General features: G+C 45.4%; 1 protein-coding gene across 1 annotated transcript in view; it reads right to left on the reverse strand.

The window, feature by feature from the left end:
* Positions 1–3,817: 3,817 nt before the first annotated feature.
* Positions 3,818–19,417, reverse strand: part of TMED10 (transmembrane p24 trafficking protein 10) — a 27,297-nt gene continuing 11,697 nt past the window's right edge. The window contains exons 2-5 of the mRNA XM_029964096.1: positions 15,380–15,548; positions 10,880–10,953; positions 6,487–6,613; positions 3,818–6,036 (exon numbers count right to left, since the gene is read on the reverse strand). Coding sequence (XP_029819956.1) covers positions 5,915–6,036; positions 6,487–6,613; positions 10,880–10,953; positions 15,380–15,548 — 492 coding nt within the window. The 3' untranslated portion in view covers positions 3,818–5,914. The remainder of the gene's footprint in view (positions 6,037–6,486; positions 6,614–10,879; positions 10,954–15,379; positions 15,549–19,417) is intronic.

Genomic DNA, 19,417 nt, shown 5'->3' on the forward strand with positions numbered 1-19,417 from the left:
CTCCCGCCGCCGGCGGGCCCCCCGCCCCGCCCGCGGGGCACCCGGAGCGCGCGGGAGGGCGGCTGGAGGCGGCCTCAGCGCCCAAGGAGTGAGGTGTTCGTAGTTATCTTCTTACAAAGCTTTTAGTAATAAAAAGCTGTCTGAAGTAACTGATTTATATCAAAAAAGTAATTACTGTTTCTTATTGTACAGATGTTATTTTTTGTGTTTGCTTAACTGTGCTACACATAATATACATTACTGAAAAATAATTGGGCACAACGGAGCGCACACACACGGATAAACACCACGACTGTATCCCGTGGACAAAGATCTACTGGAGAGGTGAGGGCACCTGCAGTGGGTACACATTTCACACCATTGCAGTGTTGTTCTTCTCCGTGCCACTCACAGTTCATGGATTCTCTCTCTGACCAAGAAATAAACTGAGAGCTTCATAAATATTTTAGCTTTGGAGCTGCAATAACTTCTCTGTCATAAAGAAGTATTAGCAACCTTAATCTTAGAAAAGTGATTTATTTTCTTCATAGATTATGCACACCATCATTTTGATGTTCTGTTTTCAAAGTTCAGCAGTCACAACCATAGGCAGGAAAGCGAAGACAGATGATCAACACTTACAGGAGACATCAGGAGCTGAAGCACGAATCCCTGAAACTAGGCACGACAAGGCCCTGTTAGCTCTTATCTCAGGAAGATGCTCAGAGCATGAAACAAAACAAGCAGGGCTCCTTGCAATGTGGTGAGGGTTAAAGAGCTGCTCAGCATTATACGCACCTATTTGTAAGCAAGTAACTTATACATCAACATTTATTTACTGTGCATTATAACTATTTCCAAACAAAGATGATGTCCTTACAAGCAGCAAAGACAGCATGTCAGTTTTATAATAAAGGAGCTTGCAGGAATGGATAAAAAAAGGTCAGATGTGTTCTGCTAAGGAGCATTCGTTCCCTCCATTTCAAGGAGAGTATGTGGCAAAATGTCATCTGGCAAAGAGTAGTAATTTAAAAAAAAACACAACAGGTGACAAAATCTCATGAAAATGGGATTAAGGAATCTGGAACAGTTGTAGAAAATCAGAATACTAATTGAAAAAGTCAATCTTTATTTTTCTATTTGAACAATAGAGCTATCTTGTCCATTATTAACTACAGTGTCATACAAATTCTTCTATAAAATGCTCACAGTAGTAGCTACAATCAGGTTTAGCTGCCCCACAGCATGGCCTTTACTATGCTTTAAAAAGCAGGCAGTAATTCTCACAGCAAGATGCCCGTAAGGGAAGTAGCAGCCACTGCCCACTCAGGTTTGCTGGAATATGACTGAAGAATATACACACGACTTTACACTGTGTTTTTTACTCAAGCATTTAAAGAAATCAGACTGATGAGAGGCAATGTGCCATTTTGCCTCCTGCAAAATCAGTACTGAAGGATGAATTTAGGTAAGGGTAGGAAAACTGTCATTTAAACCAAATCATAGCAAGCGTCTACCTTACTCCAAAGATCTCCAAACAAAGTATATTTGAGGGAAATAAAAGCCCAAGCAGCTGGTATGGGTGAGAAAATGCTAGAGGGTAAAACCCTGCAGCAGGTCAGACCAGAGCTGCCATGGTATATAGCTGGAAAACACAAGCACGCCCTCCCCTCAGCTTGCCTCATCTACATGGCAGCTGCAGGAACAGCATCCACCAAATAACCAAGAAAAAACAAGTTCATATCATTACAATTTCAACAGAACATTTTGGTGCAGTTTATACAAAGATCACATAATGCAACTGATTTAAAAACTCAGGAGAAAGGTACCTTGAGAGTACCAGCTATGGAAGGAAATTAAGGCTGTGTCAGTGAGCTGAAAGTGCCAAAGCTAATGCATTGAGTTTAAGGTGATAAACGGCATAGACCTCTGGCAACAGAAGGAGCATCAGGAATCTGTCACTACCATTTTGCAGAAAGTTTAAGTCACTTCAGCTGCAGCTGAAACAGAGCAACTCCTAGCTCCTGCCAGTGCAATAGACTTCCAGTGCAAAGCAAAACAGGCTTCCTACAAACACTGCTGGGCAAATATAAGTGTTTTAGTGCTGCAGCAAAAGCTTGGCCTCACCTGTTTCAGGTGTACAAAAAGGTCCAAGAAAAGCTAACAGGCAGTTTTTCTAAATGCTTTTCTCCTTTCACCCTCCTCAGAGAAAGGTGGCCTGCCAGACCCACCATACCACCACCACTGATGATCTGGGGGAGGAACAACAGAAAAAGCACAAGCCTGACAAATTTTTCATTTGAAGAAGGGGCAGCAGAAAAAAACTATCAATGCTGAACTCCTGCAGTCTTCACCAAACCCAACTTTTTTTTCCCTGTGAAAGATTTCTCCATTTCAGGTTTGTGGTGTCTCTTTCCCAACAAGCCACCTTCAACATAAGGGAAGTTCATTTCCCAAAGACTTTGTTCACTAAAGGCATGGCCATCTCACGCATCTGAAAGACAAGTACAGCAAGAGGGACACAACTAAAGATATGAGAGAAATATATCACGTGAACTGGAGGCGGTAAAGAGGGCACACTACTTTGCCAAACCTCTGCCACAGGACCCTGTGAAATTACAGGCGGGAATCCCCTCATGATCTTAACAACCAGTTGCCAAACTAGGTTGAGTCAAATGTCTCTGATGTGCTACACGGATGTTGTTCACTTGGGTTACTTCTCACATACCTGAGCAGCTTGTAAAAAATGAGCAATAGTGTGTAAAATGCTCATTCCCTCACACATCCACACAAACAGCAGCTGCGGCGGGCACTCTGTGCAGGGTGCAGCCTACGCTGGCAGAGCAGGAGGGGGAATACACAAAGATATACCTTACTTAGGAATGCTCACGTGAGTACTGTGATAATTAAATCGTTAGTCACATTGACAAGTGGGTGGAAGAGGCTGGAACATCTGATGCAGTTTGCTACAGGCAATTATAGATCTACCAGTGATGCATCTGTCACACACAAAGATGGGCTCAGACCCAAGGATCTGCAACAGCTCAACTTTAGCCCATTTCCCAGAAGTGAAATGGAATGAAGACACCAGCTCTGCATCCACAGTGCTGTAAAACAGCCCAGACCCACTGCCAACCTACCGCATGAGAACAGCTGTACGATTTCACATACTCAAATATTCATCCAGGAAAGAACTTGCAGAGGCTAGACCTTATCCAGAGATCTGGGAATTTCCCTTCTTGAAATTCTCCCTGATAATACTAACTAGTTGTGTAGTATTTATGTGCCCCCAGTCCTGTTATGTGGCATATCTCGCTTGGTTACTGCATGACTAAAGGCTTGCAGGGTCAGCAGAGATCTGACAGCAGTTCAGTAAATACCTAACCACTCTCTTCAGTATCTGCCACAATTTAAAATTTCCTCTAAAGTACAAAACTGTAATGTACTTACATTTGTCTTAATAAACTAAAATTTATGTGGGAGCTGATGGTGAAAAACTGGATCTTGTACTCTAGAGCACCAGCCCTGTTTCACTATCAGCCTCAAAATTCCTCCATGCAGAGAGATACAATTAGGAAGGGGGGAGGGAGAAAGGCAAAAAATGGTAACCTGTAGTAGATCTCACTTACTGTGCTGGTCCCACTCCACAGAGAAGCCTGAGCATGCTTCTCAAGTCTGGAATTTTCAAATTCTTTAGAAACTAACCACTGCTAAAGAAACCCAAAGGCTTGTGGGGAGTTTATGTATTTGCTGCTTCCTGCAATTGGTCAACTTGCAGGAAACAACAGTTTGTAGGAAGATGCACAAAGAGGACAAGATTCACAGCGACAAGGTGAGGTGGGTTTTTTTTCCCCAAAGAAATTTTATTTGAGAAAGTTGACAAAAATCCCCCAACCAGTCATCACAGGTAAATCCATGCCAGTTGCCCACATCTGCTCCCCAGTAACCATGCCAGTACAGTAAAGAGCCAAACATAACACCAGAATGATGAGAGTGTAACAGACATCTGGGGAACTTAAGGCCTTGCCACCATTTTTAAGATATCTTTGCACTCACATAAGGATGGGGAGAGGATATCAAAACAGACTGGAAAAGCCCCTTTCTCGTAATGTCTTTTCAAGTTATATAAAAACAAAAGCAAAAATTTAACAGATCTACAGGCTTCAAACTGTAGGACCTAAAACTACCTTCAAATGACTTCTGTAATTCAGTCCTGTGGCATCACAGCTGTTCTGCACTGTAACAGCTTTCAAAAATGTACAAGGATAAAATGGATGCAAGGGCAGAGGAGTAGACTTAGGTTCCTAATATGGCTTTATCAAAAACCAAACAAATTAAAAGCAATCTAAGCACTTGCCAGTGGAACTAACAACTCCAGTAACTTGGCAATGGCAAAGAGGAGGCAAAGTACTGACGTATTTAGATGACAGGAGGTCAGCTTTACCTCCTCTTTCCTATTGCCTCACCCTGGACAACTGTTTCCTTCTTAGCAATAGATCAGACTCAGATCAGAAATTATAAAACTATGTTTTTTTGAAAATGCTAGGCTGGGTCCAGGGCCATGTCAATCCCTTCCCCAGCCAGAATTGTCTAGACACAGGACACCAGAATGCTGTGCTGCTGAACCACTTGCTTTGGAGGAATGCAGAGAAGGTGCAAGAATTTTTATCATTGCCTAAAAACTGTAGCAGGTTAAGTCCAGGAAGTTAACCTGTCTGTTTTTATCCAGTTTATTTAACATCATGCCATCTGGATGGCTGAGAAATGGTGAGAAGCTGCTGGCTCTTGCTGTCTAGTACCGCATAGGAGAATAACAGTTCTGTTGAGGGCACAGTTCAGACTCCCCCCCGATACAGAATTAGCCTATTTCTACCCTGTACTGCTTTTTTTAGTTCATCCACATTCTTTCAACTCCTCTGCTAACCTGCACAGCATTGTTGTACCCTCAGACCTCAATGCAGGGCACAGGCCCTCATGCTCCATGTGTACATCAGCTTACCTTGCTTTGAGGTCTCAGAAAATGACACTCAGCCTGGACTCAGCTGCCTGGACAGAAGAGAAGTCTCCCGCTCAATGTAAGACCAAGTTTCCTAGCACAATCTGCTCCCATTTGCTCTGTGACTGTATCTGAGGCCTCCTGTTCCTGACCAAGGCTTTCAAGAAAGATGCTGCATCATTTCAAAGCAAGAGAGGCACATCTACGACAAACATGGGGCAAGGGTGGGACCAAGGCTGGACAGCTTATTTGAACAAAGCAGGCTTCTTTCCAAGCTCAAACACATTCCCAAGCCCTCCTTCCAAGGCTCCCCTTCCTCCAGGCTGAATCACTGTATGCTCAAGAGCCCTGACCTGTCAGCACAAAGACATCAGCTCCCACAGGGAGAAACACAGAAGTCCACAACAGGGACCAAACCTTGGATGACTCTCTATCCTCAGGTCCTGATGGAATGATGAATCCTATTGCTTTGCACTCATCTCCATTTGCAGGCTTAGATCCCAGATGATCAGAACAGGGAATCCCCTGCTCTGCTCCAGTGCAAGCTGTGTGGCACCTAAAGAGCGCAGCAGGGTCAAGTGGCTCTGAGTAACACTGCAGTCACAGACAGATGGGAGACATCATCAAGCCATGATTATAAAAGGAGAACAGACAGCGCAAAAACTTGCTGCAGCTGTCATGGAAACATCTTTTTTTATTTAATCACTGTCCCAGGAATACCCAAACCCATCATGACCTCCCCCACCCTCAACATTCAACAGGATTTCACAAGTTCCCAATCGTCTCCAATGTTTAGGCTCCCCTCCTCCTTTAGGGTCCAAGTTCCTCCAGAAAAGCTCCAGTCAGTGGGTATCATCTGTGAGATGGCTCCAGGGGGCCATGGCTAGGTCCCAGCGGTGTTCAGCTGGGTCTGAGAGGAGGGGAGGAGGATTTGCTTCTTTACTCAATCAGCTTCTTGGCCTTGAAGAAGCGACGCAGGTAAAAAACCTGCCAGGTGGCCAGTCCGATGAGACAGCACATGGAGAAAATGCTGAAGTACAGAACCCGGGTGTTTGTCGACTCTGAAACGGATAACAAACCATTGCACGGGAGTCTGACATCACAGGATGTGTCCCAAGATGGCAAAGTTCCCAGGATTTCTCCTCCCCCATGCAAAACTTCAAAGGCAAGATAGTATACAGCATGAAGGCAAGGCTACCTGAGAACCAGCAGTACTTGAGAATAAAGCAGAGGGAACAAGGAGAAGGATAATGAGAGAGAACAAGGTGAAGATGTGGCTAATGGGCAACATTAAACGGTACAGAGTAATTCACAGTAGGAATGGAGACAGAAAGAAATGATTTCTGGAGACAGAACACACAAGACTCAGTGACTGCTTTGGGTTTCCCTTACTAGGAACAGGCAGAGACCACTATAATTACTTGATCGCCAAGTACTGTCCTAATAACACATTTAGCAGAAATAAGGGGTCTTAGAGCTCCAGCCCTCTGAAGAGGCACACAGTCTCTCACCATTCGTGTCCCTCATCTCCTCTTCTCGCTTCTTCATATAGGCAAAGTCGTTAACAATGGACTCTGAAAGATCTTCCAGGCGCCTCAATTCTACTTCCAGAGGCTTCAACTTCTCCACTTTAGCAATCTAGAAAACAGAAGAGTCAAATCAGTTAGCCAAAACAGAAAAGCTCCCACATGGGTTTTTACTGCCAGTTTGAACCACTCCTCCCCACGTACTACAGATCTGGGGCATCCTTCCCATCGGGAAATACCTCTACAAGCCAGAAACTACCATTGCATAAAACACTATCACTTCTCCCACCTGTTCTCTGAAACACACTTTCCTACTACCCCTCCTACACAACAGAGGAGCACAGCATGCATACAAGCACATTTCTTCCTTATTCGGCTTAATGTTAGCTTATTCACAGTTGGCTTCTGAGGAGTGGGTAGAAGAACTTGCCACATGACGAAACCTCCAGTGAATATAAGTCATGGACTGAGATACAGGTGACTAACTTACATACGCATACGATACTGTTCCATAGGCACGCGGGGTATTAGCACCGAGATTAGCTTTGCTAACTGTTGCCACACGTCCCAGAAAGCAGCCCGGTTCCCAGCAGCAACGTTTTGAGCATCGCACAAGAGCTCGGGGGGTTCACCCCCGGGCTGACCCTCCAGGGCAGCCCCTGCCCTCGGCAGGGACCCCGCGGGCACCAAGCGCTGCCACCAGGTGGCGCTGCCGGGCCGCGGCCGGGCCCGGCTCCCTCGGGAACGGCCGCTTCCCTCGGGAACCGAGCCGGGCCGGGCAGCACCCAGCTGCTGGGCAACACCTGGCCCACCGCCCAACGAGTCACACGCTTGGTGTCCGAAAAGAAAAATCCACAGAAAAGTTCAGTTAGAAAGCCCAGCCAACAGCAGCAACTATTTAAGCTGAATATGTAAACGTGTCCCTGCCCCAGTCCTGACCGTAACTGACACAGCAGTTATGTAAAACCTGTGACACAAGGACACTCACAGGAAGCTAATTCCAATTCCTGCCACTGCTACAGTGTAGGATCTGGGTAACTCTCCATCTTGCACAGACTTTGTCACTATTACCAACAAATGACAGGCTGCTGCAATAAGGCCAGATGCTGTGTCCCCAAGTAATGCAGAAGAGGAAAGATGTGCTACAGAAAACTGCACAGAACACACAGAGCACCTGCAGCTCACCACCAGCCTCACAGCCATGCAGGATTTCTCAGACATAAGCTGCAGGATGCCATCCCTCAGTGGTCCCTGCTGACAGGCAGGCAACTGGGCACCTCGCATGCAAGCATCCCCAAAACACCACTTCCAGAGGCAGCTGCCTGCGCGTCAGAGCCCAGCTGAAGAGATGCAGAGATGCTTGTGACCAGGCCAGCGCTAGCTAATCAGCCATTCCACTGAAGGATCTCCATGTGACACATGTATGCTTGCAAGCAGCAAGCCATCAAACAATCACCTGGGGATTTTTATGCTGAGGTGAGCTGTATATTATAGCTCTGCCAGCACAGCAATTCAAAGTGCGTTTGTCAGGAGTGGTAGGAAGCAGTAGGTTGACCCCCTCCTGCCTTCTAGCCAATAGGCTGTAATGTGACCTGGACACATACCTGCCAGCAGAGCTTTGCTCAAAACCTGGCCCAGGCTCTGCTAACACAGCTAGAGCAGCAGGTCTGTATCACACAGGAGGACTTGGGGAGCTCTACTGACAAGCTAGCCTTGCACTGACCAGCTCCATTATCTTCCTTGAGGGCTCACTTCCTCATTCACAGAAGCCTACAGAACCCTACAAGGGTTCCACTGGGAAAAACCATCCTGCATCCCTTCAGCTGCTCTTAGTAGGTGTAGCTACAAACATTCAATACCTACTTTTAGTCCTGCATGTGCTCCCAGACAAATATCCTGAATCACAGAATCCCAGAATCAATTACATTGAAGAAGACCTCTGAGATCATGAAGTCCAACCTATGACCTAACACTACCCTGTCAACTAGACCATGGCTCTAAGTGCCATTTCCAGTCTTTCCTTAAACACCTCCAGGGACGGTGACCACCACCTCCCTGGGCAGTCCTGGAACCTCCTTCATCCCTAATGAAGTCAATATGCCAAGCTGCTCCAAGGGATTTTGTAAAAAGCCTACCAAGCACCTGTGATGGTGGAACAATATCATCCTAAAAGGAACATTCAACATCAGAACTGAGACAACTCCCACAAACTTCCCAGGGGTCATTCAAAGATCTGTGGAAGTCTAACGCACTTCCTAGCACAAAAGGAGATACACTGTAGTCAAGAATTGACAAGGAGTAGCTGATGTGGAAAAGAACCTAGATTGCCAAGCATTCTTAGTGCCCTCACAAGTCTTTTCACTTTTCCCTACCTTAATTTCTACTTATTGAACGGATAGTTATTCCTCCCTAACCCGGGGAACTAAGGCATGACACTGCAGTTAGATTTTCTAACCCAGCTCACTATTCCAGCTGCTTTGCTCTAAGAACATCTGGATCTATGAAAGCTTATGAAGCTTGAACACCACCTCTCCTCTCACAGCATATATCCATGCACAAGCAGGACAGTATTAGTGACCCTTGTTCAACTCCCTTAATCAAGTCTCCTTGCAGCAATTCAGCAAGAAGAACTGGGGGATACGACAGGTCACTGGTACCCAAAAGCAGATGAATGTCACAAGCAAAAGGCTCAAAAAGGCTGCAATTCTAGGAGAGAAATCTGAGCAACAGTCCTTCCCTCTGAGGCCTTATAGCAACCTATCAAGCCAAATACTACAGTAACCTGGCAAGAGAGAGCATGGAAGAAAACACACTGCAAAGCAGCGTAGTTAAACATCTATAGCAGCTGTGCAAACAGTAAATCAGTTTGAGTCCTTTGCATATATGCTGCTCAACACTGCCTGCCACTACGAGAAGTCCTCACAAGTCAAGGATGCTTGCCAGGGCTGCCAAGATCCGCATTTGGTATCAGGTGGGACTGCAAGACTAAATTCTTCTCCTGTATTTGTCCACAGAACTTTTCCATCAATGTAACGACACTGATGAGCATAATGGATACATACCTTTATTCCAAGATAGTTTTATCAGTATAACCAGAGTGCATAGATACATGGGCATAAGAAAACCTTTCTGCATATGGGTCTTTGAGGTAGCACTATAGTAATCAACTCTAGACTATACTGTGGAGTGGTATTTAAAGGGATTCTGTAAATGTAGCCAACATAATCCTCCCAGTTACGCTCCCAGGGATTCATCCCAGTTGCAATCCTTCAGTTGACAGACAGCTGGCCCAATGACTGCTGCACTCTTCCCTGAACCCAAGCACGTTTTTACTCTCCATGTAGGATGTGCTCCAGACTGACTTAAGGAATGATTGTTCTGCTCTTCCGTGACCCCAAGCACTTTCTTACTCTCTACATAGGATGTGCTCTCAACTGACTTAAGCAACAGAGAACCAGATAGCACAAAGTTCAAAAGGATATAAAAACACCATGATAAACACTTCAGAAATCTGTTCATTTTCTGACTGGCACCATGCACAGCCTCCTCTGCTACCCACTCTCCTCCCTAAGGAATCTCCCATGCTCTTGTGCGCAGTGGACACAGCAATCATTTGTGGGAATCTTTCTCCAACAGCAATTCTCATTGTCTCAGGCACAGACTCTGTACTGGGGGCTGACTGATCCCAAATTCTAGTGAGCCAAAAGCATGGTAGCTGCCATCAAAATTCAGCACCCACGCCAGCCAGGACTGTCTCAGCCACAAAGCAACTGCTATTCTACACAACTAGCTCTTGGGTCTAAGAAGCCTACCCCCTCCTAAGATGTAAATGTTTAGGCTTTATGCTTATTTGCAGTGTCATGCCTTCAAACCAAATACCCATTACACAGCAGCTGCTACTCTGCCAAACACCTTTATATTGATACACTGCCAGTTCTTAGAAACACACAAGCGTCATTTCAGGCCCGCTGAGCCAGTACATCTTATAGTCAGGAAGGTAAGAACAGTAACATCGCAACTTGACCTTTAAGAGGATTTGATGTTAACCTAAAATGCCCTTTGCTGCTGGGGCTGGGGAAACTTCACCTCTCAGTCCCTTATTGCCTCTAATGCCTATGCCCAGAAGCTGGGTCACGCTGTCCTAGCAAAGAAATTCACCTATTAGGCTCCGGTTCCCAGAGTACAGAATTAATTCTAGTTGATGTTTGTCTTTTTTTTTCTCCCGTAACACACAAAGCTTCATTGCAATTGTAGGCTGCAGACAGGCTTTCATCACCACTGGGAAAAGAGCTTCCCATCACGAGCCCCAGATCTACAGACAGCATCACGTGAGTACTGGGAAAGAGGAGCCTGCAGTGCAGGCAGCCAGGGGACATACCTCCTCGTAGTTCTTTGCTTCAACACCATGCTTCATATCCAGAGTCACGAGCTGGTCCGGCATCCTCCCTGTTCCTGGAAGCATAATGAAAGGATTCCTTGTGCAAAACATTCAGCCTGCCAGGAAATCACCAGCTCTTCCCACCACAGAGGAAGAACTCACAACTCCCTCCCCTCCCTCCATGTCTGCAGCTATCTGCGGAGGCAGCACAGTCCAGCCTAAAAATACAGAGACTTCACAATAAATCCTGGCTGAAGGAGAGCCTCCCAGAGATAATGAGAACAAGCTGTAACTAAAAACACTGAGAGTGTATAGGATGCAAATCACTGTAAAAACTGCAGAGGATTAGAACATGAACACCAGCTGCTATGACACAGCCTAGCGAAAGACAAGTCATCGGAGGGACAAATATTCAACTGGGGGCTCACATTCCTCCTAACAGGAAGTGAACCAGCAACTTGTCAAGGTTACTGGGGTTGTAAATGACTTTACATTAAAAGGAGCAGAAGATAAACTGCTCCAACTGAGGAATATGACATATGGGGGCTACCAACACTCACATGCTGGAGTATCTGCAGAAACCAAGGAAATCCCCTTACCAATGATCTCAGATACCTGAGAACCACGCTGCTATGCAAACCCCAAGACATCAAGAAGTTTCTGAATCTGGGAAAGCACTGCCTCAGAGAACTGCCAGCTGGAGCCACTCAAACAGCACATAAGGCTGCAGTCAACAGCACAGTAGGTATCTTTCAAGGCTGTAGCCCCCAGGCTAGGGACACCTATGGCTTACAGCTTCTTTTAACTGCTACAAAGTGTCACATCTGAGAACGTTCACACGAAGACAATATATATATATATAGGATAGGCATATCAGATACTCTAAAAAATGCAGCATGTCAGCTGATCTGAGTGTCACACTCCACTATACCACCCACCAAGAAAATGTCTGTACCTAAAACATTCCCAAAGCCCAGCATGCTGGAGCATATAGCTGTCCTCAGATGGCTTCCAGCAAAATACAGTGTCTGAATTTAAACTGTGAATTTCAGAGTGTCTATCCAGGAGCATGTTCAACACTCGTATTTTGTCACAAAAGGCTGCCAGGTAGACATACCCTCAGTTCACAAAAAAATTCAATTTACAGGTTATGCTGGGTCACTCCTATTGGATACTGGAAGATACTCCATATCTTTGATACAACATCCCCAAATTTTTTCTCTACCGTCTCACTCAACAGCTCTTTAACACCACAGTAGAATCACCTCCACCTTCTACTGCCAGCAGAACAATAAATAACCTACTGATAAGATGGTGCATATCAATTGTTTCTTGAATTTCCTGATGGAAATGCACTATATAAGAGCCTAAAGGATAAATTAGGATTAGGATTAATTTTTTTTGTTTTCTTATAAAAGACCAGTTACTGTAAAAAAAAAAAAAAAAAACAAACCCAAACCAAACTAAAATCACAGCACTGGTCTTTAATAGACAGGCTGTATACAACCACCTGGTGCTCCTTTCTCCAACCATGGGTTTTGACTGCTTATGGCATACATGTACCAGCATGTGTTGAGACTGACAGCCAACAGTAGTTGCAGAGGAAAATTCAAAGCACACAGTTCAGGGAGAGGTTTTTTCAGTGTTGCTTAAATTACAGCAACTTGGGTGGAGAGCTGGAGCTTGCAGGAAGAGATGAGAAAGATGAAAAAGTCAGTGAAAAGAATAACAGAACTGCAAGAATTAATTTGTTAGGCTGAAAAGGAGAGCTGCCAAGAGGCAGTAAGAAATCAGAAATGTTAAATTCCTGGGTGCAAAGGGATGGAGAGCAGACATTCTGCAAGAGGTTAGCATTGTCAGGAACTGGCCTGGAAAAACTCAAGCTGCTCTTCCTACAAGTTTACTGAGCCCAAGTCACTAGGCAGCTCCCTTTGCACTCATCATACCTCAGTAACCACCTGCTTCTCCTGCAGCCAGGGCTCACCAGAGCAGTCTGGATCAGCAGCAAAGAGAAAAACAGTCAAGAATCAGAGATCTTGAACTAAACTGATACCTACATTCTCCAGGTCTTCATAAGGTTATCTCACATGAGCACAGAACTGTTCCCCAGGAGATCAGACGAGCTCTAATTTGCAAAGTCAGTGGAAAAGCAGGGTAGTTGAACAGAATGTCAAAAATTTCCCCACAGGAACTCCAGAAAAAAGGAGTCCTGACACTCTTAAAAAAGTTTGGGAAGAGAAGGACTACCGAAGGAGCAAAGAGTTACAGATTAGCCCACAGGAAGAGCCCTAGAGGGGAGAATGTAGTGAGGCCAGGCTGTTCATTTTAGAGATTAGCATTGGGTGGGAGAGTAAATGTGCCTGGGAACAGAGCACTGGTCAGGAAGGCAGGACCATTTACCCTGGAAGAGGGTAAAAAGCCTGTCTTGCAAACACCCACAGCTCCAAGAAGCACCCTAAGAGCTCCTCCACTCTGATAAGGTGGACCTTCTAAACAGGATCTCCTTCTTACTTCCTCTTCCTCATTTCTGTGGTTAGGGATTGAGAAATCCCAGTTGCTTAGACCCTTCAGGTCCCAACGGCTCTGGGTGTCTTCTACCAACAGTTTTTCTCTTCCGGTACTCCACCAACATCCTCCTTGGCTGCCGCCTTACAAGTCCTGACCACTTACTTTATAAGACTGTGAAAAAAACCCTAAACTTTAAAGAGAAACATGGGGATTAAACAACATTTGGTCAGTTTCCCCATTCCCATGCTGATCTTATAGAGGAAACAAGGCACTTCCCTTGTGACCTGGTTACTTCTTTCAAAGTACCTTAACCAAGTCCTGCAGATGATCAAGCCTCACAGTGCCACCTCCCTTACTTCATTATTTCCTTGATTTCCAGCAGACATGGGAAATCTGGAGATACTCCTCAGGCAGTATCTCTCTTTGGCAAGGAATGTGGGGCACCTGGGTCCAAAAAAAAAACTGGCAGCTTGAAGGCTCCTAAAGAGACAGCCTCCAGAAGAGGATCCAGCTGGTCAGTTGAAGAGCTCTAGACTTTGGCACCTGAGTGCCCTACAGATCATCAGGGTAGAAGCTGCATTTAGAAATATTTTATCCTCGTCAGTATTGAAAACTTTAAAACAAATTTGCAACTAGGGAGCCAGGGAATAAACATTTGCTACAATCAAAAGAGTTGTAAGGGGCTCAGTCTAGGCAAGAAACTGCTGCTCACAAGCACCAAACTAAGAGTCTAGACACAACTAAAGAAAGAAGCCTTTCCCACCTCGGTGTGATCACATGCAAGCTATGAAAGGATCTGCAGGACTGTCTGGAGACTTCTCAAATACCCAGGTGTTGGAAAGTAAACAGCATGAGTGGCTCCCAGATGAGTCACTAGTGCCTGCATGTCTCAATGTGTTAAGGAACATTTGGAAATCCTACCTTTGGAGTAAAATAAAAGAATAATCCTGAACATTGGGGGTCACTATCTTATCTGTAAAATACTATAGAAGAGGTGTTACAAGCCAGATCCCTCACAATCCCAGTAAAGAATATAGCCTTCTCTTTCTGGAAAGTTCTCTGCAACTTGCAAACTATTTGCATCTTATATGTGGAGAACAGCAAACAGTGTCTGCCTTTCAACAGATACGAGGCATGCTGCTAGTGACTGCTCTGTGAAATGCTCCGGGATCTTTTAGGATAAGACCTAAGAATGACTGGGTCCAGGGAGCAGAACTCTGACAACGAAAAGATGTAGCACCTACAAACGTGCACACACTCACACCACTGTAGATGAGATGAGAGCCCACGTGTTGGCCAATTTCAGCACGTTTGTCCTGAAGTTGAGTGCAGCCACTCAAAGCAACACATGCGTCACACTCATAGGAAACGAACCTGAGCACTTGTTAGGCAACCATCCTTGCAGCACAAATGCAAGGCTGACGTCCTTGCTCATTTCCCCTTCCCTTTACTGACCACTTGTGGGTGCAAATCAAGGCCACATTCCTTATACACGCATAGCTAAACCCCAGAAAATGGTTATCAACCATTGCAGGATAGCTGCCAAGTACACACTTGTGGAGAGATCAAGTTCTACCAAATGGGAAGAGCTGGCATGCAGGGGTGAAAGACAGGTCCTGGAGATGATGGCATCTTGCTCTGTCCTGACTCAACTGCAAGATGGGGAGAAGCATGAAACTGGCAAAAGAAGTGTGGTTTGCTCCCTGGTACTGCCACTTATTGAAACTGTGGTGACTGTTGTGGGAGGAACATCTGATTCCCCTTTCAGAGGAAACCCAAGCACTCTACATGACAGCCACAGAGAATTATTAAACTTCAAATGCAACACTGACAGCAGATACTCTGCAGTGAGACTGCCCACAGCACCCTGAGGATCAGCTTTAAAAGTCAAACAGTATTCTGTGGACCATGCTAAGGATCATTTTTACCTGTATCCCTAATCCACGTTATCATGATCAGAAGCTAGAAGCAGCCAACAGATCTTTCACTTACCCACAGGAAGCTTGCTCTCAAAGCAGGCCTCAAACATATCATAGTCTTCAGTGGTGAAGGCAAACTTGCCCTTAGTGGCATCCTCCTTGGCGTACAGGATGTGCCCAGCTGAGTCAGTTATCTGTAAGAGAGACAATGAGGGTAAGACAATGACAGTAAGAAATATTATCTGTAAGAGAGAAAATGATGGTAACAGTACTTTGCTGCCACGGGTTTATGCTGCCTGTGCAGGAAAAGTAATCCTAGTAATCCCTTTGGATCTGATGCTTTCTCCTTTCAACAGTTTCCCTCCTTCTTCACAACTACGTCAGTTCCTCCGCTTGTAATCCCCACTTCAGGAGCTGACAGCCAGAGTGACTCTACAGTAATTATTGACTCTTTAGATTCAAAAAAAAAACAACCCCAAAAAACACCCAAAGAAAAAACCCCTACCACCAAAAAGTAATCAAACAACCAAGCAACCAAAAAAAAAAACCCCAAACTGAAAACCACACTAATTCCTCTTCCTCCTGTAAACCCCAAATACAGACTACATGTAGGAACTCTAGCTGAACCAAACGGTTATTCACTGCCTTAATTTTGCAAGCAAAATCCATGAACTCCCATAGCAACAGAGATATGGAGAAGCCTTATGGGACAAAGACGACTCATTCCCCAGAAGATGAAATGGAGAAGGGCACATCTATTCCTCTTGAAATGAATCATGAGCTTGGCTCTGAGGTAGACAAGGTTTGGGTGCCAAGATCCATAAAAGTGGCCACTTCAGAGGACTATTCAGACTACACAGACAGAATAATGACTGCTTTGCACTAAGTCTATAAAACTACTAAGAATAGGCAAAAACTGTGGAAGGTCTATAAAAATGCTTCAACAAAGAGTATAAAAAAAGAACATGCATTTCATGACACAAACTTGAGAATAACTGTGCTCAATTAACGAGGCTCCATCCAGTTGAAACACTCTGACCTTGAAGAGGGGTGGAAAAACCCGTTGGTGTTACAACACTGCATGAAAATCAACAGTGTGATTCCATTGGAATGCCTCCCAGTTTCCCTCAACTCTATCCATCAACAGGTATGTCTGAAAAGGCACAAATGCTACTGTTACTAGGGGTCTTTGAAAGTCTTAGAGATGAAGAGACTAAAAATCTTGGGAATAATTTTAAGGGTATGTAAGATAAAAGTACACAAAATAATTTGTGCTATGGAAAAGGTAGGTCAGACTTTACTCCATCTTATGAGGGAAAAACAGCCTGGCTTCCCTGTACAAAGACCTTTCAAAAGGGCTACATACCCAGAGTTATTCTAAGGAAACACCCTTTATTCTTATTAGAACAGCTAATTAACTCTCTGCCATGAGATACCACTGATGCTGGTAGCCTGCTGGACTTAAAACAAACGTGGACCTTCTCATGCATAATTAGAGTTGCTGCATGAGGCAGGAAAAACAAGAAAGTATATAAATCCTCAGGCCTGACGGTATAAACCATAGCAGGCAAGACTTTAGGAACAAGCTTCCTCTATATACAGATTATCCCACAATTGTCTGTTAAGGACTTTGTCGTAGCTGCCCCTGCACCATACGTTGTTCGCATCTGAGAACAAGGAGCAGTCTTCTCCCATGCTGCAGTTCCTGCTCAGAGCTCTACCTGTTTTCAAGCAGCAAGCAGATGAAAGCACACCTGTGCAGTCAGGCACAGCCAGCTGTGCTACCACCCCCCTGCCACACGCCACCAGAAAACAGCCACCTCCTGTCTGGAGGCCACCAGACTACTGGGAGGCATTGGGCCCAAGTGAGCAGGCTGGAGTACAGGACTGACCATGTCTGACCACGCAGACACAGTGTAAAAGCCTGTGGTTTGGCCACTATATGGCACACGCTATTTAGTGGAGTGGTCCCAATTAACCAACATGCTTCATTGGCATGACACCATACATTTTGCACACTGGGTTCTTCCATCCCAAGAACAACTTAGCTCTCAGAACAACTTAGCTCTCAGAGGTCCCTATTATTTTGAGCACTATTCCCTTAGGGCTTTGTAGACACCAGAGCTAATCTTTATCCAGAGAATATTATGCAGCTTGATCCATTTTTGCCCTTTGCAGCTCATGAACAGGATTCTGGACAGTAAAAGCTCTGCTATCGGCTTTCATCAGAACTGAATAGCACTATCCAAATCAGCCAAATACACTGCCCATTGAGCCGGGCCTGCGGGGGCGGGAGAAGCTGCTAACAGCCCAGTCAGACGGCCTGTGGGGGAGTCGACCTGAAAGGGAGTTTTCATGCTATTCTAAAGTTACTTACGGTAATGCGATCCCCTACAGACAGGGCATTGTTCGCTCTTGACAAACAGAGACAGTTCCCCAAAGTGCCAGCCTCGACAATGGGGCAGAGGCACGTGGCAGGGCCCTCAGCAGCCAGCTGGCAGAGCCTGCAGATTCCTCCAAAACAGAGGGTGCCACTGTTAGTGCTGGGGTATCACACACACATAAATTCAGCTCACTGGCAGAAACCCACCTGAGCCTGGACAGAATTAACTACCAAACTCCTCTGTTCGACGGCCCAACCCAGGAGGGCAAGGCAGGACCATCCAGTGCAGAATGAGAGAGACCACCTGCAGACATGATGCCCTGAACTAACCTTTCCCACACAAACCAAAGAGAAAGCAGGCACCTAGCAGAGAGAGGGGTTTCAGCACTTATAACAGATCCAGCATACTGGAAGGCCACAGCATACCTGAAGGAAAGCAAAAATTACATAAATTATTTCTTCTTTGTAGCTTTTCAAACTAATATGGGACTTTTAAATTTTATTTTATTTTACAGTTAGAACAAAATAGAACTTCCATGAGCAGTACTACGTGGATACCAGCTTCATCAGCAAAGCCAGACTAAGATCCAAACGTTGGATTCATTGCTTCACCACCATCTCCCTAGACAAGTCCTCTGTCATAAAAGTGAGTTTTGGAAGAGACTTTGGGGTCAGCTGACCTAAGAGTGGGCAACTTGAGAATCAGGAAGCCTGGTCACCAAGTGGTAGGAGACAGATGGGAACATAGCACTTCAACTGAAATACATGTGCCTTATGAGGCAAATACTCCAGCAGCATTTTAAAGCATTAATGCTGCTTGGCTCTGCCTATGCACAGGCAAGTTTTCTCTTAGAAATGATGCAAGAACAGCAGAACAATTTTTAAAAAGTAAGACTCCAGAAACAGCCTTCTCTAGTCATAACCAAGCACAACTGCCAATAACCCAAAGCCTTCAGGCATCAGTAGGCAGATGCTGGAAGGGCAACTTGATTTCAGGAGATCTAAAATACTCATTACCACTGAGTTCAAAGTGTCCTGAGAAGACCATCCTGTTTGTTTGTTTGCATGCTTATTTTTGAAAACTTTGGGAATGTAGACAGAAATAAAAAAGGGACAGAAAGCTATCATGAACTGACTGCATAGGAACAAACCTTACTAAGCTTAGGAAAGGCAGATCATGGGCAGAATTAAAGTGAAGCTGTTTAAGTTTTGCTAACTGCTTGTCATATAGGTGTATTAGTCCCATATATTCTGCTGACTCTGTACTCCCTAAAGATCCTTCAGGATCATTTTCTTCTGAGCACCAAACGCCCATCTCCTTAAAATCCAGGCGAGCCTTGACACAGCCAGATGGGAATAGCCATTTTGTGCACCGAAACGTGGTTCCTCAGACCCCATCCCATTGTGCCAGGATCCCGTTGTGCCAGGCCCTCCCTACGTGGGGAGGGAGCCCTTGGAAGGCCACGTCACCATAATTCTCTCCCACTTACACGGTGCCAGCAGCCTTAGTACGGCTTTATCGCAGCGGCCCGTCTCGCCAGACGCCGGATAATCCGCATCGTGTGCGGATTACACGGCAGCTGCCTGGATGGGACGGAACGAGACGACGAGATCTTTGGGGAGAAAAAGCTCGTACTGGGCTTAGGCCAAAGTGCTGCCCTAGTCCCTCGCTGCCCCAAACTCCGAGCTCCTGGGCGGGCTGGTGTCCCCTCGCACGGGGCGAGTCCC

The sequence above is a fragment of the Manacus vitellinus genome, unplaced genomic scaffold, assembly GCF_001715985.3.
Source record: "Manacus vitellinus isolate BGI_N305 unplaced genomic scaffold, ASM171598v3 scaffold_6_pilon, whole genome shotgun sequence".
In the NCBI taxonomy this organism is placed as follows: domain Eukaryota; kingdom Metazoa; phylum Chordata; class Aves; order Passeriformes; family Pipridae; genus Manacus; species Manacus vitellinus.